Raw genomic sequence first — 22,251 nt, forward strand, 5'->3', positions numbered from 1 at the left:
GCAGAGCCACCTCAGGATTCTCAAGTCCTTACGGAAAGGAAGCCAATGTCCAGCCCCGTGGGGAACTGACTTTGTGGGTCGAGATGGAAGCGCTTAGCAAGCGGCAGTCCCGCCCAGCCCTGCGGATTTCTGCCGGGAGCTCGGGCGCAGGTCCCCCAACCTCTGTCTTACTTCCAGCCCCGGACCGATCCTCCTCGGGGACCCTGCCAGGGCGAAGAAGGCCCGGCTTCTCTGCGGGGAGCCCTTTGGCCCGCGGCCGCAGTGCCGGGTTCCCGGTCCTGACGCCCGAGCCGGGATGCGCTCGGCGGGACAGCGCTGGTGCAGCGCGGTGTGGCCGAAGCCGGCGGGGAGGAACGGTCCATTCGGGATTTTTCTCCTCTGAGGGATGCGGGGCTCAGCGCCCGGAGTCACCCGTACTCCTCGGGTCGCTTGGAACCGAACTTCAGGCCTGGGTGGTGGGGAGCGAGGTTTTTATTCCACGCGACCAAATATCCAATCACGGGCAAATCCGCCCAGATTCGCCTTTGCTGGGCCGCAGTCTTCTCCATCGGAAGCTCCAAACCAGCTCCTCACAGTCCTGGCTCTCCGCTGGGGGCCCCCACCCCACCCCACCCCACCCCACCCCTGCTTCCTTTTTTTTTTTTTTTTTCTTTTTTCGGTCCGCGGCATATGGAGGTTCCCAGGCTAGGGGTCGAATCGGAGCTGTAGCCACCGGCCTACGCCAGAGCCACAGCAACGTGGGATCCAAGCCGCGTCTGCAACCTACACAGCAGCTCACGGCAACGCCGGATCGTTTAACCCACTGAGCAAGGGCAGGGACTGAACCAGCAACCTCATGGTTCCTAGTCGGATTCGTTAACCACTGCGCCACGACGGAACTCTCCACCCCTGCTTTCTACATCCTCTCTCTGGAGACCGGGAGTGGAGGGCGTGCTCCAAACGCGCCCTCCTCTTCACTCTTTTCCCTCGTCCCTTCTCACAAAGGCTTTTCTCTGCAGGGCCTCCAGCAACAGAGCAAAAGAAAATATTAGGGGTGGGGGAAGGGGGGTTCCATCGTGGCTCAGTGGTTAACCAACCCGATTAGGATCCATGAGGATGCAGGTTCAATCCCAGCATTGCTCAGTGGGTTCGGGATCCCTGAGCTGTGGTGTGGCTGGAGTGTAGGTGGGCAGCCACAGCGCTGATTGGACCCCTAGCCTGGGGACTTACATATGCCACAGATGCGGCCCTAAAAAGACAAAAGACAACAACAGCAAAATGCTAGGGGGGAATGGATTGGTTATAGGGTCTGAGTCCAATGAACGATTCCTCTTTCTTCCTCCTGACCCTCCTTCCCCTCAAACAGGAATATTGGAAAATAATCAGGAAATTTCATATAATCAGGAAATCTGCTGAGGACCCAGAAGGGAATGGCCAATCCAACAGCTGGCTTTTCTTTTCTGTAGGAGCCCAGGCCCTCCATTAACTATGAATATATAGCTACTGTGCACCTTTTGGTGACATGCATTTCCTCAACCAGGTGGCAAGGGATATGAATTTCCATAGAGACCTAGAGACACCAGAAGGCTGTGAGTCAGAAGCGGGTCTATGCAGATGGTGTCCACACACAACCAAATTATAACATGAAAACCGGAGATCTTGATGCAGATCTTTCCTATTTAAAAAAGAGGTGGGGATCAGAAACACTGTTGAAATTTCCAAATAAGCGAAAATATTTGTAAACAAAGTCATCTCCCTGGGCTTCCGTTTCTGTTGGTAGGTGTGGCAGACAGAAACAAGGTCAGCTAACTGTTTCCTGGTCTAAAAGCAAAAGTAACCCCCATCCCTCTCCTTGGACTGCCAGCTTCTCAGCTGCCCATGGAAAGATGGTTCTTTCCATGAGAGCTGTGAACAGAATGAATCAGAGCTGGAAGAAACTCAAACTCAGGACTGTGCTCCCCCACCCCACACCAGTGAAAGAGCCTGGGGAATTGACATGGGAGAGTTTGGGGTGGAGGGAGGGAAGGGCAGAAGGAATGAGAAGTATAGCACTGAGTCAGTGGCTCTATGTCTTTGATGACCCCTTAGCCTCAGTTTTCTCATCTGCAAGATGGGAATAATACTGATCTCAAAAGATTGCTGTGAAGAATAAACAAAGCAATACAGGTGACACTACTTTATCACGATCTGACGTTTCTTGGTCTGTGCCAAACTCAGAAGGAATCATGGCAAGGAGATTAAGGGTCCAGCTTGTGCCCTGGGTTCATAAACCTTCCCAATCCCAACTCCTATGGCTACTTGATGCCCTGACACATGGGCTTAGCTGGCTTAGTCTCACCCTCTACCAGATCCAAGGGGAAGTGAGAGTCCATCACTGCCTCAGCTCCTGTTTGCTTTGGCAACGTTGCGACGGCTCTGCTCTGTTTGCCAACAGGATTTGTGTGTTTGTTCTCCCGCCTGGTATGACTGCAGAGGCAGCTGGCATTCTGCTCCTGGTTATCGAGCTGGCCGATGTTGCTCACAGCAGGGGGGGATCTCAGCACACCTGCTTGGACTTCCTGCTGCTTCTGCCCCTTTCTCAGATGGGTAGGGTCCCTTTTAGGTATCATTCCTAAAACTCCTAGGCTTGGGGAAGCAGGGTGCTAGAGGGACCCCACAGTCTTGTCTTTTAAAATGGCTGCCCAAGATGTACACATTCAAGAATTAAGAGGGACCAGCAAAAGAATTAAACCAGCAAAAGAAATCATCCAGAGGAGTTCCTGGTGTGGCTCAGCGGGTTAAGAACCCAACTAATATCCATGAGGATGCAGGTTCTATTCCTGGCCTTGATCTGTGGGTTAGTGGATCCCACACTGACCAAGCTGTGGCGCAGGACACAGACGCAGCTCAGATCTGGTATTGCAGTGGCTGTGGTGTTGGCTGGCGGCTACAGCTCCGATTCAACCCCTATGCCACGGGTACAGCCCTAAAAAGATTAAAAAAAAAAAAATCTGGCAGAGCTGGAGATGCCAAGCACCAATTCTAAATGTTTAAATTAAATCCTATATCTTGCTTTCCCACATTTCTTTTCTTTTTTTTTTTTTTTGTCTTTTGTTGTTGTTGTTGTTGTTGTTGTTGTTGCTATTTCTTGGGCCGCTCCCGCAGCATATGGAGGTTCCCAGGCTAGGGGTTGAATCGGAGCTATAGCCACCGGCCTACGCCAGAGCCACAGCAATTCGGGATCCGAGCCGTGTCTGCAACCTACACCACAGCTCACGGCAATGCCAGATCCTTAACCCACTGAGCAAGGGCAGGGACCGAACCCGCAACCTCATGGTTCCTAGTCGGATTCGTTAACCACTGCGCCACGACGGGAACTCCGCTGTCCCACATTTCTTTCCTTTGGGGACAGTAGGGGTTCAGGAGTTAAAAGGAAGGAGGGGGTGCCTTGCTGAAGGCCACCACAGGCCAGTCAGGGTCTGTGGTTGGAGAGAGTCATGGTGGGTGCCTGGTTAGCAGGTGCTTCCCCTCCCACCTCAAGGCATCTCCTGGAGCCTCTCACCACCTCCTCAGCACACAGTGTGCTCTCGGGAGACGTGCCATACTCTGCACTGCTCGCATTACCCGATAGGCTTTCCCAGGCTGCTGGTTAAGAACCTAGAGTCATGCCTGGAGAACGAAAATAATTGAAAGCAATGCTTAGTAAATTGCAGTTTCGAGGTCTTCATTGCCTTCCTAACAATTTGCAAAACCCATTTTATTGCTTTTTTAGATTCCTCCAGTCGAAATGCCACTGTGTGCTGTAATTAAGCTAAGTGACACGCCAGCTGTAAAGACAAGGACTGTGAATGATTACTTTTGGCTCATGTGTTCATCCAGTAGGGGTGGGAGAGGATGCTTGGAACAGCTGCCAGTCTGCCTCCCTTACACTCCCTGCCAGGGTGGAAAGAAAACTGGAGTCTGCAATTGACAATTTAAGGTCAGGGAGAGCTACTCCGCCTGTCTCAGGTGGGCTAGGGTTACCCAATGGGGTGAGCCAGATAAGTGGGCTCCCAAACTTGGCTACGCATCAGGACCCTTTGAGGGAGCTTTCCTCCAGGCCAGAGTGACTAGTTTCGCCTGGAGGTGGTGTGGGGGCACACATGTCTTTTAAACCATCCAGAGAGTTCTGAGCCTAGAGAATGTGCCAGCTCCAACACGGCTGCATTTAACGACTTTATCTTCCGGACATCATTTTTGCATTTGGAAATGTTTCCTTCAGTGCTTACCCTTTTAAATTCATCTGGAGGCAGGAACTCCTCCACCTACGTTAGGAAACAGATTCCATGATTGCCACAGTATAGAGGGTCCTCAAAAAATGAAAACTAGAACTACCATATAATCCAGAAATTCCACTTCTGGGTATTTATTCAAAGAAAAGGAAAACACCAGATGTAAAAAGATACATGCACCCCTATGTTTGTTGCAGGATTATTTACACTAGATGAGGAGATAAAACTTTCAGTTGCTTCTGTGGACATTGTAGAGACTGTAGGCTCCTTAACCTGCGGAGCCACCAGGGAACTCCCGCAATTTACTTTATTAATGCACACTTGAGGGGAAGATGCATCATTTCTTCAGGTCAGTGGGAGAAACACCCGCAGGCTGGGTACTCTCATCTCACCTCTGTCTTTGCTGGCACTTTGAGTGGGGCTGGCAAAGGAGGTGGCAGGAGGATGCTTGGGCACTGAGGTGTGAGTGTGCGAGGAGGTCTGGTCTTTACCTGGTGAAGTTAGAACCCAGCTCCTTTACTCAGGGCTCAGCATTCTCCATCAAGCCCAGCCCTTTGTCTTTTCTCTCTGGAATTGGGGACCAACTGACACAGTCCTGTTGGTGCCCCGAGGGCTTTGGACTCCTGGAAAAAGTCTTTCTCTGCAATACCGCTCTCTTCTTCATATTGCCCTATTCCTGGGCGTGTGCTGGATGACAGTGCCATGTGAGGGCCCAGAGCAATGCCACTGGTGGGGCAACTGGAGTATGTCCTGGAGCCGCACCAATAACTCCCAGAAGTCATGGTCCTGCGGCACTGGAAGCTAACCGGGAGGGCACAAAAAGCTAAGGCTGTTAGCCTCTGTGGCGCTTTGGGAGGTAGTCATAAGACCAAGATGTCTAGATGAGGAGATAAAGCTTTCAGTTGCTTCTCTGAACATCGTAGAGACTGTTGGAAGAGACAGATCATTTCCTGGGAGTCAGAGGAGGAAAGGAACAAAATGGCAGAGATCCAGTCTGATTCTGGAAAGAAAGAAAAAAATTTTTTTCTTAGATTTTCCTTTAAAGTGGCTTCTAGAATATTCGATTCAATTAGCTCATCATCACCATGGCCATCTAGCAGGACAGGAGGCTCTCAGGTGATTCACAGTCACAGTCACCAGAAATTTCTTCCCTATAGAGCAGACATCACCCTGCATCCTTACAGCCCCAAGCACTTGCTATGGATTATTTAAGAGCTGCCAAGCTGGCCGGCCAGAGATAACAAGCGGTAAAGCTTAGAAGCAACACCTGATATTTGTGTGCCCTTGGGGGAGTTACTAAATCTCTCTAAACCTTGGTTTCCTCACTTGAAAAGGGAGAATAACAACGGAAAGGTTCCCTGGAAGATGCAGACAGACCCCACTCCCACACCCCAAACATGGCTGTTCACAGGCTGTGGATACCCTCTCCCAGAATGCGGAGGCTCAAGTTGGGCAGCAAGAAATAATGGCCTGAGGAAAACAACTCCCCGCCTAGAGGAACCACCTCTGCCCTCTGTCGTGGGACTCGACACCCTGCCCCTCCCTTGACCTTCCCCTTCTCCTTCGTAGCTCCTGCCACAAGTTCCCACCATGAACTCCAGACACAGATTCCTGCCATAGATCCTTTATAAACCTGGCACCTCCTCACAGTCAGAGCTGGTGCCGTCTTGAGCTCAGGCCATGCCCCTCTGATGCCTTCATAAATCTCTTTTGCTTTATGAACTTGGTCTGGCGTCGTCCTCCCTCGGCAAACCTAACAACAACGGCCACTTGCCACAAAGAGTTGCTTTGAGAGTTGGGATTATGTATGCAAAGCCTGTAAAACACCAAAAGCAAGGGTGTCCTGGGCTCAGCACCATCAGTAAAGGACCATCAGCATATCCATCATCATCATCATTGCATCCACTGTTCATTCCTTAAGGTGCCAAGCACCCGACATGAGCAAGTTTCTTTTTTTCTTTTTTTTTTTCCTAGGGCCGCCCCCACGGCATGTGGAGATTCTCAGGCTAGGGGTCTCATTGGAGCTGTAGCCGCCAGCCTACACCACAGCCACAGCAATGCAGGATCCAAGCCCCGTCTGCGACCTACACCACAGCTCCCAGCAATGCCAGATCCTTAACCCACTGAGCAAGGCCAGGGATCGAACCCGCAACCTCAGGGTTCCTAGTCGGATTCGTTAACCACTGAGCCACGATGGGAACTCCCATTAGCACTCTTTTAATCATCCTTCAAATCCTACAAAATGGGCTCTCTATCCCCTAAAACTCAACGATTAGCAGATCTGAAACCCTGGGCTCAGTGGCCCGCCCACTGTGAAAGTGGACCCAGAGGAAGGATGATGAGAATTCAGTGACTTAAGGAGAAAAATGGAGGCATTTGTCAGGGCTCAATTCCTGATCCATAGGTCTGGATGGGATCCAACCAAGTGGGTGGCCGAGTGGGAAAGGAAGAACCAGCAGGCTAGTTTATCCAGAGCCCACCACTTGCATGACATGGGGCAAATCATTTAATGTCCTGAAGTCTTGATTCTCTTCATCTGTAAACTGAGGATAAGGCAGCAACGGCTGCCTTGCCAACCTCACAGCAGTGACATGAGACATGATATGTAAACTTGATGTGTCGGAGGTGTTACTATGACACCTACCAAGAAAGCCCATGCTCCATAATTGGGACTTCTGCGCTGCCCTTTCCTTCTTTCATTCAACTATTTATTATGCAGAAATCCCAGTCTCACAGCACATCCAGCTCTATTTGCAAATCAGTGTGTTGACAGGCATTCGGCTGTGCAGAATTAGACTTTCGCCAGTTAGCCTTTGCTGTCGATTAGGTGGGGATTTTTTTTGGGGGGAGGGCCCTCACCCGCGGCATGCGGAAATTCCAGGACCAAACCAAAGCCACAGTTGTAACCAGGGCCACAGCAGTGACAACGCTGGATCCTTAACCCACTGGCCACCAGAAAAACCCAGGTGGGGAATTTTTTTTATACATATATTTTTATTTTGAGAATTGCAACAAATTTTAATTTTTATTTATTTATGTATATTTATTTATTTTGCTTTTTAGGGCTGCACCCAAGGCATATGGAGGTTCCCAGGCCAGGGGTTGAATCAGAGCTACAGCTGCCAGCCTACACCTCAGTCACAGCAACGTGGGATCCGAGCTGCATCTGCGACCTACACCACAGCTCACGGCAACGCCAGATCCTTACCCCACTGAGCGAGGCTAGGGATCAAACCCACAACCTCATGGTTCCTAGTCAGATTCATTTCCGCTGCGCTATGACGGGAACTCCAGGTGGGGATTTTTAGGTGCCCTTATCTGACGGAGAAGCAGAGGAGCAGTCTGAGATCTGGTTGACTCCTCATGGTAGTCTAGGAAGCCCTGCTTAGTCTTGGCCTTCTCTGCTCCCTGCCTTCATGAAAGAGGCATGTCTTATTCCCCCAGCTCTAAATGAAGACTAACATTAAAAACGCTATTTGAAAGAAAGATAGCGTGTCCTTAAGAGCTCGAAGCTTGAGGAGTTCCCGCTGTGGCCCAACGGAATCAGTGGCGTCTTAGGAGCGCTGGGATGCAAGTTCCATCCCCAGACCCCGCACAGTGGGTTAAGGATCCAGCGTTGCCACAGCTGTGGCTTAGGTGGCAACTTCGGCTATGACCTGATCCCTGGCCCCAGAACTCCATATACTGTCGCCAAAAAGGAAAAAAAAAAAAAAGAACTTGAGGCTTAGGAATCAGAAACATCTGACCCAAATCTTTGCTCTGCCACTTAAGAGCTGTGGTACCTCTTGAATGTTAAGCCTTATGCTCTTTGAACCAGTTTTTTCTTTTCTAAAGTGTACAGTTGTGATTGGAATTAGATTTAAAAAATATATTCAGAGGCATGCTAGCCTATACAGTATGCTACCAAAAAGGGGTAAATCTTACTGTCATGAATATTCATTAAAAAAATATGTCTGGGGAGTTCCCGTCATGGCGCAGCCAAACCACAGCAGAGGTCCAGAGCCAAATTCAATGGTCAAGCCCTGAGGTGCTTTTTCTTACCATTCCCGTTTTTTCTTCTTTTTACTGTCGCACCGGCGGGCATATGGAAGTCCCAGTCTAGGGATCAAATCGGAGCTGCAGCTGCTGGTCGACCCCACAGCAATGCCAGATCCGAGTCACAGCTTTGTGGCAATGCTGGATCCTTAACCCACTGAGTGAGGCCAGGAATTGAACTAGCATCTTCATGGATATGAGTCAGGTTCTTAACCCCCTGAGCCACCAGGGGAACTCCTCTCACACCCTTGATTAGAATGATCTCCTCCCTTTCTCGATGTGGCTTCTGATCATTATAACTTCCTTTTAAGAGTCATAGTGAAGAAAAGGTTTTACTGTAATCGGCCACATCACCCTCCCCCTTTCTTATAGTAGGAGCATAAATAACTTAAAATTGTGGAAAACTATGAACCGAAGATAGTGGGGGTGGGTTTGAGCCCCATTGGGTTTGAGGAGTTTTATTCCTATAACAGGCCCACAGGTCAGGCGTGGCCGGCAGGGGTTCCTTTTCCAGGCCTGGGGCTAAAGGTGGGCCAGTCTTCACTACCCAAGTACTGAGATGCTTCCTCAAAAGACCACTTCTGGAGTTCCTGTCACGGCACAGTGGTTAACGAATCCGACTAGGAACCATGAGGTTGCGGGTTCGATCCCTGGCCTTGCTCAGTGGGTTAAGGATCTGGCATTGCCGTGAGCTGTGGTGTAGGTTGCAGACGCAGCTCGGATCCCGCATTGCTGTGGCTCTGGCATAGGTCAGCGGCTACAGCTCCAATTCGACCCCTAGCCTGGGAACCTCCGTATGCTGCAGGAACGGCCCAAAAAAATGGCAAAAAGAAAAAAAAAAAAAGACCACTTCCCAGTGGGCCCATCCCAAGTCTCTTGTGTCAGGATTTCCAGGGGTGTGGTCTAGGAAACTACAGGCTTGATGAGAGCCCCCAAGTGATCCATATCATTAGGGAAGTTTGGGAAACTCCAGGCCCAGTTTTTCTCTGAGGGTAGTGAGAGGACCATTAGAATCATCGAGCGGAGCTTCTGAAAATGCAGATTCCTGGGGTTCACGCTGTTACGAAACAGGATTGGTAGCATCTCAGGAGCGTTGGGACTCGGGTTTGATCCCCAGCCTAGCATTGCCGAAACTGGGGCTTAGGTCGTGACTGCGGCTCTGATCTGATCCCTGGCCCAGAACTCCATGTGCCACAGAATGGCAAAAAAAGAGAAAAAAAAAAAATGCAGCCCCCTCGGAGGACCTACTCAACCAGAATTTCTGGAAGCACACCTTAGAATATGCATTTCATTTTGTGTTATTTATTTTTGGTCTCTTTGTCTTTTTAGGGCCTCATCTGCGGTATGTGGAGGTTCCCAGGCTAGGGGTCCAACCGGAACTGTACCCGCCAACCTACACCACAGCCACAGCAACCCAGGATCTGAACCGTGTCTGCAGCCTACACCACAGCTCACGGCAACGCTGGTGATCCTTAACGCACTGAGTGAGGTCAGGGATCAAACCCTTGTCCTCATGGATGCTAGTCCGGTTCACTAACTGCCGAGCCACAACGGGAACTTGGAATACGCATTTTAATGAGCCCTCAGAATGAGCTGCAGAGTTTCCATACCACCTTCCTTCAGAAGCGTCAAGGTCTGAGCGAGGGCTCCTCTGCAAATCTCTCTGGTCCTTTGACACAGCTTAAGGGTTTTTGTTTCCACATCTTCTCTTTTCTTCCAGATCCCGTTGTTCTGTCCACTCAGTACACTCCGTTACAGGCTCAGCTTTGGGGGCCAGGCTGACACCGCACAAAAGGTGTGGAAATCAACCCCTCATAGTTGACACGGTTTTACTTCTGGGACCAGAATCAGTGACTGTCTCAACTTGAGTGGGAAGTAGAAGACAAAGCAGGAATTCCCATCGTGGCTCAGCGGTAACAAACCCGACTAGGATCCATGAGGAGGCCGCTTCGATCTCTGGCCTTGCTCAGTGGGTTAAGGATCCAGCATTGCATTGAGCTGTGGTGTAGGTCGCAGATGCGCTCAGATGCTGCGTTGCTGTGGCTGTGGTGTAGGCCGGCAGCTGTAGCTCCGATTGGACCCCTAGCCTGGAACCTTCCATATGCTACAGGTGCGGCCCTAAAAAGCGAGAAACAACAACAACAAAAGACAAAGCAAAGTATACTTAAAGCAGTGGGCGCAGATCAGTCATAGTAGAAATATACATTGCAAGGGGGGGAGGTGTTACATTTTGACTGAGGTTAGTCTTGTCTACTTACCCGTATGTCTTTCTTTTTTTTTTTTTTTTTTTTTTGCCATTTCTTGGGCCGCTCCCCGCAGCATATGGAGGTTCCCAGGCTAGGGGTCGAATCAGAGCTGTAGCTGCTGGCCTAAACCACAGCCACAGCAACACCAGATCGAAGCCACATCTGTGACCTACACCACAGCTCACGGCAACGCCAGATCCTTAACCCACTGAGCAAGGGCAGGGATCGAACCCGAAACCTCAGGGTTCCTAGTCGGATTTGTTAACCACTGAGCCATGACGGGAACTCCAACTTACCTGTATGTCTTTATCCATCTACCTACCAAGCCAACATTCCAGAAATACCTATGTAGTGCCTGCCAACGTGCCAGGCGCATTAAGGGAATATGGGTAGGCCTACCTAGTTCCCCCTCACATCCTCTTTGACCAGAGATCAGTCAGTGACTGTGTGCTTCCTGATCCCGTATACACAGGTCTCTCTTGACACCTTTGTGGCTTCTGCAGGGCCTTGGATCCAGTCGGGCTGGAGTGGCAACCACCAGCAGATCTTTCAGAGAAACACCATGGCCGTGAGAATTCTGCAAGAGGAGGAGGGAGGGCACATCCAGCTGCCTCTTCTCGCCAGAGCTTCGGCTGTGGAAGAAGCACTTCCGGGGCAGGGAGGGGTTTTCTGGAAAGGCAAAGTCATTGCCATCGTCAGTCTGTTCTGCTGGACAAATTCCTGGCAAAGCCCATCCCCCACTGGGGTCTCCCACTTAAAGTTGGCTGGAGCCAGAAGCGGCCATTGTGCCTTTCCTCCAAATCATTTCTCTTCCCTGCTTTTTGTTTGTTTGTTTTTTGTTTTGGGCCACCTCTTGGCATGCAGAAGTTTCCAGGCCAGGGATCGAACCCATGCCACAGCAGCAACCCAAGCCACAGCAGTGACAATGCTGGATCCTTAACCCACTGAGCCACCAGGGAACTCCTCCCTTCCCTTTTTTTTTCCAACTTAACATCCCCAACTTGTACGGGCTCGGCTGAATGGGCCTCATTTGAATAAGAGCCAGGAAAAATAGAAGAGAGTACTTAGACACAGCATTATATCTTTTATCATTTTTTTGCTTTCCCAGTAAGACTAGATACTCTTTAGGGACAAGGACTGTGTCTCCACCATCAGACTGGGGTCTCCCTGAAGGCAGGGGCTACAGCCCACCCCCCCCCCCGACTGGGCACTCCCCACGATTAGGGCTAGTTCTGTTGGTTATTCCATCCCCTAAGCTCTTGGCACATCCCTGCATAGGCTGGCACTCACGTGACTGGTCACTCAGCACCAGTTTTGGATTGAAGTGAGCTGGGGACAAGGACAGCTTCTCCCTCAACTGAACCTTGGTGAACAGCTCTGACACCGGACGTTGCTTCTTCATGCCACTCTCTAGCAAAGTCCAGCTTGGCTTCAGATTCCCCAAGAAGCTCTGGGATTTTGTAGGCAGAGACTTTTTCGATATTTTTTCCTGGATAAGGTGCCGAGGCCTCTGCTGCTGCTCGCATTTAAAGGGGACCACCCTGTCCATCTCTGAGCTACTGCACTCAGAGCTGGTTGTCACAGTCACGCTCAGCGGAGATTCGGGGGAGTCTGAGACCTGGCTGGTGGATTCGGCAAAGTTTTCTACTGAGGTTGGAGGCTGGAAGAGAAAATTGTCCAAAATGAGATTTTGGCAAGCAAAGAGCTCCTTCCCAGGCCATTCTTTTTTTTTTAATTTCTTTCTTTCTGTTCCTTTTAGGGCTGCACCTCTGGCATGTGGAAGTTCCCAAGCTAGGGGTTGAATAAGAGCTGCAGCTTCTGGCCTCCAACACAGCCACAGCAATACCAGATATGAGCCATATCTGCCTATACTGCAGTTTGTGGCAATGCTGGATCCTTAACCCACCGAGGGAGGCCAGGGATGGAATCTGTGTCCTTATGGAAACTAAGTCGGGGTCTTAACCCACTGAGCCACAATGGGAACTCCAGGTCATTCTTTTTTTTTTTTTTTGTCTTTTTGCCTTTTCTAGGGCCACACCCACGGCATATGGAGGTTCCCAGGCTAGGGGTCCAATCGGAGCTGTAGCTGCCGGCCTACACCACAGTTCACAGCAATGTCGGATCCTTAACCCACTGAGCAAGGCCAGGGATCAAACCCGCAATCTCATGGTTCCTAGTCGGATTCGTTAATCACTGAGCCACGACAGGAACTCCCAGGCCATTCTTAATTAAAACAACAGCTGAAGAGCTGAATGCATGAGCAGGAAGAAAGATTTTGGTTAGAACAGTGAATTGGTTAAACACTAGAGGATATCCACAGAGCTTCCTCTGGAGGTCTTTAAACACAAGAGAGATTCCAATCACTGGAGACTGATAATCAGAGAAATAGATATTATTTCACAGCTACTAGACTGGCAAAATCAGAAAGCTGGGTACCAGGGTTAGTGGGATGTGGGGAGGAATAGGGACTCTCCCACTGCTGATGAGGATGTAGGCTGGTCCAGCCATTCTGAAAAAGGTGATTGAATTAAACTAAAAGCTGAAAAAAAAAAAAAAAAAAGGAGGTAATACAGGCAATACCGGAAAGCAACGAAATAGAAAATGAACAATAGAGAAAATTTAAAAAGCCTAAAGTTGTTTGTTTGCTCGTTTGTTTTAATCTTTTTAAGGCTGCACCTGTGGCATACAGAAGTACACCACAGCCACAGTGACACCAGATCTGAGCCGCATCTGTCTACACTGCAGCTTGCAGCAAGGCTGGATCCTTAACCCACTGAGCAAGGCCAAGGATCAAACCCGAATCTTCAAGGAGACTAGTTGGGTTTTTAACCCACTGAGTCACAATGGGAACTCCCTAAAGTTGGTTCTTTAGGAGTTCCCATTGTGGCTCAGTGGTTAACGAATCCGACTAGGAACCATGAGGTTGCGGGTTCGATCCCTGGCCTTGCTCAGTGGGTTAAGGATCCGGCGTTGCCGTGAGCTGTGGTGTAGGTCACAGAGGAGCTCGGATCCGAGTTGCTGTGGTTCTGGTGTAGGCCAGTGGCTACAGCTCTGATTCGACCCCTAGCCTGGGAACCTCCATATGCTGCGGGAGTGGCCCTAGAAAAGGCAAAAAGACAAGAAAAAAAAAGTTGGTATTTTAATTAATAAAATGGGTAAGCCCATAGTAAGATCAAGATAAACAAAGAGGAAACACAAATTGCTTCCATCATCCATGAAAGAGGGGATGTCACTACAGGTAATGCAGATATCAAAGGGAGAAGAAACTTTCGAATGACCAGAAGAGACAGTGGTTTGGTTCTGGTTCTAGCTAAGAATGATTAAGCATGTTGTATCTGTCTCTCCACTGACTGTTTCACAGCCTGTACAGAATGCATGCATAGAGCAGCTATCGGGCAATTCTGCAAAGTAAGCAATAGCAGGTGATTGAGGAAGATGAGACTTCAAAGTACCAGCAAGTCATGAGGGAGTTTACCCCTGACCTGAACTCAAGGCAACTCAAAATTCAGAAGTGGGTACTAGGGAGTAGACAGGGAAAGCTCTTAGAGAAGCCCTACGGTTGTGGTTCAAGGACCTTTTGTTCTTTTCTTCTCTCCACTCTTGGGGCCCCCATGTCCATGATGAAACCCTGAGCAGGGAGAGCAAAGGAATCAACAGCAGGATGTGGAAGGACTGAAAGCTCCAAGGGAAAGGAATCTTCCTCTCCAAGTGGAGGAGCTGGAGGAGCTGTGGTCCCAAGAGGGAGGAGCGACCTCTTAATACTTTTTTTTTTCTCCGTGACCCCCCTCTACTTGGCCCTGAAAGTGAGTAGTCGTAAGAAGTATGCTTTAGAGCGGGGTAACTAAAGCCCCAGCTTTCCGTGAGAAGTCTCAAAAAGGGAGGCCAGGGAACCAGAAAGTACCAGGGAGGTTGTAGAGAGGAAGGAACTTGGGAAAGCGACCCCATAAAGTAAATTATGAATTTCCTCTAAGCTGCCCGTATGCAACTCTGACCTCAAACAGATTACGAAAACTTTGAGAACTGGACTAAGGGATGGATTATCAATGGAAAAAGATCTACCAAGCAAATGCTAATCAAAAGAAAGGTGGAGTAGTTCTAGGAATATCAGACAAGGTAGAGCTCAGAACAAAGAAATTTGGAGTTTCCTAGGTTAAGGAGCTAGTGTTGTCACCCTATGGCTTGGGTTCGATCCCTAGCGCGGAAACTTCTGCATGCCTTGGGTGTGGCCAAAAAAAAAAAAGTTAGAGTAAGAGACATCACATAATGGTAAAAGAGGAGTTCCCATCGTGGGGCAGTGGAAACGAATCCAACTAGGAAACTTGAGGTTGAGGGTTCAATCCCTGGCATCGCTCAGTGGGTTGAGGATCCGGCATTGCCATGAGCTGTGGTGTAGGTTGCAGATGCAGCTTGGATCTGGCGTTGCTGTGGCTGTGGTGTAGGCCGGCAGCTGTAGCTCTGATTGGACCCCTAGCCTGGAAACCTCCACACGCCATGAGTGCAGCCCTAAAAAGACAAAAGACAAAAGACAAAAAAAACCACACACACACACACACAATATAATGGTAAAAGAGACAATTTATCATGACATAACAGTCCTAGGAGTTCCCATCATGGCTCAGCGGAAACAAATGTGACTAGTATCCATGAGGATGTAGGTTCAATCCCTGGCCTTGCTCAGTGGGCTAAGGATCTGGCATTGCTGTGAGCTGTGGTGTAGGTCGCAGACTTAGCTCAGATCCTGCATTGCTGTGGCTGTGGCTGTGGCTGGTGGCTACAGCTCCGATTGGACCCCTAACCTGGGAACCTCCATATGCCAAGGGTGCAGTCCTAAAAAGCAAAAAAAAACAAAAAACAAAAAAAAACCCCAAAATCCTAAATGTGTTTGTATCTAATGACAACGTTTCAAAATACATGAAAAAGCTGCCAGAAGTTAAAGGAGAAATAGACAGGTTCACAATTAGAGTTGGAGATTTCAACATTTCTCTCTCAGTCATCAATATAACAAGTACATAGACAATTAACAAGGATATAGAAGAACTGAACAACATCAACAACCAAATAGATCTAACTGACCTACTACCGAACAGCGACAAAATACATACTCTTTTGAAGTGTACATGAAACATTCTCCAAAGGAGACCATAGCCTGGGTCATAACATAGACTATAGCAAGTGCAAAAGAACTGAAGTCATACAAGGTGTGTTCTCTGACTGTATGGAATTAAAGTAGAAATGAGTAACAGAAAACCAGGAAAATCTCCAAACAACTGAAAATTAAAACAACCCAGTTCTCAACTGTCAAGATATGAAAGCAACCTGAGTGTCCACTGCTTAGAAGAGATGGTGTGTGTGTGTGTGTGTGTGTGTGTGTGTGTAAGAGAGTACCACTCAGCCATAAAAAAAGAACAAAATTGTGTTCCTGTGTGGCTCAGCAGGTCAAGCATCTGATGTTGTCATGGCAGTGGCTCAGGTTCAATCCCTGGCCCAGGAACTTCCTCAGGCTGCAGGAAAAAAAAAAAAAGAACAAAATTTGGAAGCAACATGAAGAGACTTGGCATTATACTAAGTGAAACAAGGTAGGCAGAGAAAGGCAAATACTATATAACTTATACATGGAACTTAAAGAATACAACAAACTAGTAAATATAGCAAAAATGAAGGAGACTCACAGAGATAGAGAACAAACCAGTGGTTACCAGTGGGGAGAGGGAAGGGGAGGCGTCACGGAGGGGTAGGAGGGTAAGAAGTACAAACTATTAGCTGTAAAATGAGCTACGAGTACAGAGGATAGACATCAAGATCCTACTGTTCAGCACAGAGAACTTTACTCAATGTCCTATGATAAACTATAATGGAAAAGAATATTTTAAGAGTATGTACAGGGAGTTCCTGTCGTGGCGCAGTGGTTAACGAATCCAACTAGGAACCATGAGGTTGTGGGTTCGATCCCTGGCCTTGCTCAGTGGGTTAAGGATCCGGCGTTGCCGTGAGCGGTGGTGTAGGTCGAAGACGCAGCTTGGATCCCGCATTGCTGTGGCTGTGGTGCAGGCCGGTGGCTCCAGCTCCAATTAGACCCCTAGCCTGGGAACCTCCACATGCTGAAGGAGTGGGCCTAGAAAAGGCAAAAAGACAAAAAAAATAAAAGAGTATACACACACACACGCACATATATATATGTATGTGTAACTGAATATAAGTATGCATGTATGTATAACTGAGTCACTTTGCTGTTCAGCAGAAATTAACACAGCATCGTAAATCAACTATATTTCCAAAAAAAAGTAAAATAAGCTACAAGGATATATTGTATAACACGGGGAATATGGCCAATATTTTATAACCAAAACCCAGTTCTTTGGAAAGAATAAACTGATAAACTCCTAGCACCACTTACCAAGAAAAAAAAATGAGTGACAGAATAAACAAATTACCAATATCAGGAATGAAAGAGAGGGCATCACTATGAACTCTGCAGTTATGAAAAGGATAATAGGGAAATAACATAAAAACTTTTCACGTATAGGCGTTCCCGTCGTGGTGCAGTGGTTAACGAATCCAACTAGGAACCATGAGGTTGCGGGTTTGGTCCCTGCCCTTGCTCAGTGGGTTGACGATCCAGCGTTGCCGTGAGCTGTGGTGTAGGTTGCAGACGAGGCTCGGATCCCGCGTTGCTGTGGCTCTGGCGTAGGCCAGTGGCTACAGCTCCGACTTGACCCCTAGCTTGGGAACCTCCATATGCCGCGGGAGCGGCCCAAAGAAATAGTAAAAAGACAAAAAAAAAAAAAACTTTTCACGTATAAATCTAACAACTCGGATTTTATCTAAGACCAATACCTCAAACACTACAAACCACCAAAACTCACTCAAAATAAAATATGTAACTATTAGAAAAATTGAATTTATAGTATGAAATATTCCAAGAAAGAAATCTCCAGGCCAAGATAATGTCACTGGAGAATTCTAACCGAATAATAATGACAATTCTACGCAACCTCTTCCAGAAAATAGAAGGAGCACTTCCCAAGTTACCTTATGGCAATAACATTATCCTGATATCAAAGGCAAACAAAAAAAGTAAAAGAAGAAAAAAAAAACTATAGATCAACATCTCTTATGAACACAGACATAAAAATCCTCAACAAAGAGTTCCCACTGTAGCTCATCGGGTTAAGAATCTGACAAGTATCCATTAGGATGCGGGTTCTATCACTGACCTCGCTCAGTGGGTTAAGGATCTGGCATTGCCACAAGCTGTGCTGTGAGTCAAAGATACAGCTTGGATCCTGTGTTGCTGTGGCTGTGATGTAGGCTGGGAGGTACAGCACCAATTCAACCCCTAGCCTGGGAAATTCCATATGCCACAGGTACAGCCTTAAAAAGAAAAAAAAAATCCTCAGCAAAATATTAGCAAATTGAAGCCAGCAATGTGTAAAAAGAACCATACACCATGGATAAGTGGGGCTTATTCCAGGAATGCAAGACTGGCTCAAGATAAAAAAAAAATCAGTGTAGGGAGTTCACACTGTGGCTCAGTGGTAATGAACCTGACTAGTAACAGTGAGGATGTGGTTTCCAACCCTGGTCTTGCTCAGTGGGTTAAGGATCCAGTGTTGCCACAAGTTATGGTGTAGGTCTCAGATGGGGCTCAGGTCTGGCGTTGCTGTGGCTGTGGTGCAGGCCGGCAGCTGTAGCTCCGATTCACCCCTAGCCTGGGAACTCCCATATGCCTCGACTGTGGCCCTAAAAAAGCAAAACAAACAAACAAACAAAATTAATGGGTGTAATTCACTCTATCAGCAAAACTGTATGATTCTATCAGTTAATACCAAAAAAAAGCACTTGACAAAATTCAACATCCATTCATGATTTAAAACAACTCTCGGCAAACTAAGAATAGAATTGAACTCCTTCATCCTTCTAAGGGACAGCTAAAACAAAACCCTACAGCTATCACCATACTTAATGATACAAGACTGAATATTTCCCCTTTGGGACTGGAAACAGGGCAAGGATGTCTACTCTCTCCACTTGTAGTCAACATTGTACTAGAAATCCTAGACAGGCAATAAGGCAAGAAAAAGAAATAGAAGGCATAAAGATTGGAAAGAAAGAAGTGAAACTGTCTTCATTTGAAAATGACATAATTGTTTGCCGAAAATCCTATAGACTCAGCAACAAAAAAATCTTACTAGAATTTTTAAGGCACCCGAGCAACTTAATGAGAAAGGAAAGTCTTTCAACAAATAATGTTGTAACTAGATGTCATAGAGAAAAAAACCCCCCAAAAAAAACCATAGTACCCATCACCTAGCATACTCAAAAACTAATTTGAAATTGGTCATGGACCTATACACAAAACTAAAACCATAAAGCTTTTAGAAAATACCTAGGAGAATATATTTATGACCACAAAGTCCATGAAAACGTCTTAAGTGCAGAAAGCAATAACCATAAAAGAAAAATTGATAAACGTCATCAAAATTAGGAATTTTCATTCATCAAAAAACACTATTAAGAAAAAGAATAGGCAGGAGTTCCCATCGTGGCTCAGCAGATTAAAAACGTGGCTAGAATCCATGAGGATGTGGGTTTGATCCCTGGCCTCCATCAATGGGTTAAGGAGCTGGTGTTGCCGAGGGCTTTGGCATAGGTCACAGACATGGCTCAGATCCTGCATTGCCGTGGTTGTGGCAGTAGATCAGCAGCTGCAGCTCTGATTCAACCCCTAGACTCGACTTCCATATACCACAGGTGGGCTTCTCCCACCGCAAAAAAAAAGAATAGTCGAATTTCAGAATGTATAAAGACTTCCTGGAGGTCCTGTTGTGGCTCAGAGGGGACTAGTATCCATGAGAATGAAGATTTGATCCCTGGCCTCACTCAGTGGGTTAAGGATCAGGCATTGCTGTGAGCAGTAGTGCAGGTTGTAGACATAGCTCTGATCTGGCATTGCTGTGGCTGTGGCGTAGGCCAGCAACTACAGCTCCAATTTGACCCCTAGCCTGGGAACTTTCATATGCTGTGGATGTGGCCATAAACACACACACACACACACACAAAGAATTCCTACAACCCAATAGTAAAAACATAAATAATCCTACATTTTTAAAAGGAGGAAGGCAAAAACTAGAACAGACTCTCCACAAAGAAACATAAATCAATAACTTGATAAAGTGATTAATCATCACAGAAATGAACATTTGGGGGGGGGGGGTCCTTTTAGGGCCACACCTGAGGCATATGGAGGTTCCCCGGCTAGGGGCCAGATCAGAGCTGCAGCTGCCAGCCTACACCACAGCCACAGCAACACAGGATACAAGTCAAGTCTGGGACCTATAGCATAGCTCACAGCAACGCTGGATCCTTAACCCACGGAGCAAGGCCAAGGATCAAACCCACAACCTCATGGATATTAATCTGGTATGTTACTGCTGAGCCACAACAGGAACTCCAAGAAACGCACATTTAATCCACAATGAGAAATTACAACATTGCCATTAAAGTGACTAAAATTTAAAAGATGAGTGACACCAAATGTTGACAAACATGGAACAATTGGCATTTTAATTCATTGTTGGCTGAAATGTCCAAGTGATGTGATCGATTTTTTTTTTTTTTGGCTGTCCTGTGGCATGTGGAAATCCCAGGCCAGGGATCAGATCTAGGCTGCAGCACAGTGCAGCACTGGATCCTTTAACCTGCTGTACCAGGTCGGGAATCAAAACTGCGTCCCTGTGCTGCTGAGACACCATGGATCCCATTGCACCACAATGGGAATTCTGATATAATCACTTTAAATAAAGACTTTGGAGTTTCTTATAAAATTATAAATAGATCTACCCTTTGACCTAGCAATGCTTCTCCTAGGTAGTTATCCAAGAGAAATGAAAACTATGTCCACAAAAAGACTTATACAAGAATGTTCATAAGAGCTTTAATCACAATAAGCAATAAAAGAATAAAAACTGGGAACAACCCAAATGTCCATCAACAGACTGATTGATTGATAAACAAACTGCAGTATATTTGGATAATGGAACACAATTCAACAATAAAGAACAAGCTACTGATGTACCCAAAAACATGAGTGAATCACACATAGCACGGAGCTAAAGTCAGACTCAAGGGAATATATACTATATTAGTCCATTTGCATACAATTCTAGAATAGACAAAACTACTCTAAGGTGAGAAAAGTCAGGTCAGGATAGTGCCTTGGGGAGGGACGCAGGGAGCAAGAGGGCGATTGCCTGGGAAATGGCAAGAGGGAACTTTTGGGAAAAGTTCTGGAGTTCCCGTAGGGGCTCAGCGGAAACAAATCCGAACTAGGAACCATGAGGTTTCAGGTTCGATCCCTGGCCTCGATCAGTGGGTTAGGGATCCAGCATTGCTGTGGCTGTGGTGTAGGTCACGGACACAGCTCAGATCCTGCGTTGCTGTGGCTGTGGTGTAGGCCGGCATCTGCAACTCTGATTGGACCCCTAGCCTGGGAAATTCCATATGCCATGGGGGCGGCCCTAAAAAGCAAAAAAATAAAATAAAATAATCAGGAAGTCCTATCTCATGATAAAGATATGAATTACACAGGTTTATTTGTCAGCATTGTTCAGTTAATTTTAATGCATGTAAATTTGACCTTAAAAAAAAGAAAAGAAAAAGTGGGGCTCAATAAGAAAAAAAAATAGGACATAGAATGAGATATATAAATTATATATAATATATAATTTAAACAAATTTTAAACACATGGATTTAAAAAAACAATCCTTTCTTGGAGTTCCCATCATGGCTCAGCAGTTAATGAACTCCACTAGTATCCATGAGGAGGTGGGTTCAATCCCTGGCCTTGCTCAGTGGGTTAAGGATCCAGCACTGCCATGAGCTGTGGTGTAGGTCGAAGACGAGGCTTGGATCTTGCATTGCTGTGGCTGTGGCGAAGGCCAGCCAGCAGCTACAGCTCTGATTCAACCCCTAGCCTGGGAATCTCCATATGCCTCAAGTGTGTCCCTAAAAAGATGACAAAAGATTAAAGATTCAGAGTTGTCACTGCAGTGGTCCAGGTTGCTGCTGTGGTGCAGGTTGGATCCCTGGCCCTGATACTTATGTATGTAACAGGTGCAGCCAAAAAAATTAAATTAAACTAAATTAAAAATTCCTTCTTTACAAGGACACATACTAACAAAGGATGGTGGATCAGAGACTGGGCGGTGAGCACAGGGATAAAGGGACAAGGAAATAAACAAAACAAGCAAAGGCCTTGGATGAACCAAGTATGATACAACATCCTGAACCAATGGTTTTGATCGGGTCAGTCCTACGCACATGAAATCCAGAAAAAGAAAAAAATTAACTGTTGCTGCCTTATTTATTTATTTATTTATTTATTTATTTATTTATTTGCCATTTCTAGGGCTGCTCCCGCAGCATATGGAGGTTTCCAGGCTAGGGGTCTATTCGGAGCTATAGCTGCCGGCCTACGCCAGAGCCACAGCAATGCGGGATCCGAGCCGAGTCTGCGACCTACACCACAGCTCACGGCAACGCCGGATCCTTAACCCACTGAGTGAGGGCAGGGATCGAACCTGAAATTTCATGGTTCCTAGTCGGATTCGTTAACCACTGCGCCACGATGGGAACTCCCCTAATTTTTAAAAAAAATCTCTTTAGAGTTAAGTAGTAGTGCTTTAAGTCTTAGGTTAAAGTACTGCTTTAAGTCTTAGGTTAATGAGAAAAGAACGAGGGT

General features: G+C 47.1%; 1 protein-coding gene across 1 annotated transcript in view; it reads right to left on the reverse strand.

Annotated features, from left to right (window-relative positions):
* Positions 1–4,392: 4,392 nt before the first annotated feature.
* The window catches only part of LOC125115071 (tubulin polyglutamylase TTLL6-like), a 37,669-nt gene continuing 19,810 nt past the window's right edge, over positions 4,393–22,251 (reverse strand). Inside the window, exons 8-10 of the mRNA XM_047758817.1 lie at positions 11,801–12,170; positions 10,910–11,179; positions 4,393–5,229 (exon numbers count right to left, since the gene is read on the reverse strand). Of these exons, the coding sequence (XP_047614773.1) occupies positions 10,947–11,179; positions 11,801–12,170 (603 nt within the window). The 3' untranslated portion in view covers positions 4,393–5,229; positions 10,910–10,946. The remainder of the gene's footprint in view (positions 5,230–10,909; positions 11,180–11,800; positions 12,171–22,251) is intronic.

This window comes from Phacochoerus africanus, chromosome 14 (assembly GCF_016906955.1).
Source record: "Phacochoerus africanus isolate WHEZ1 chromosome 14, ROS_Pafr_v1, whole genome shotgun sequence".
Lineage (NCBI taxonomy): Eukaryota > Metazoa > Chordata > Mammalia > Artiodactyla > Suidae > Phacochoerus > Phacochoerus africanus.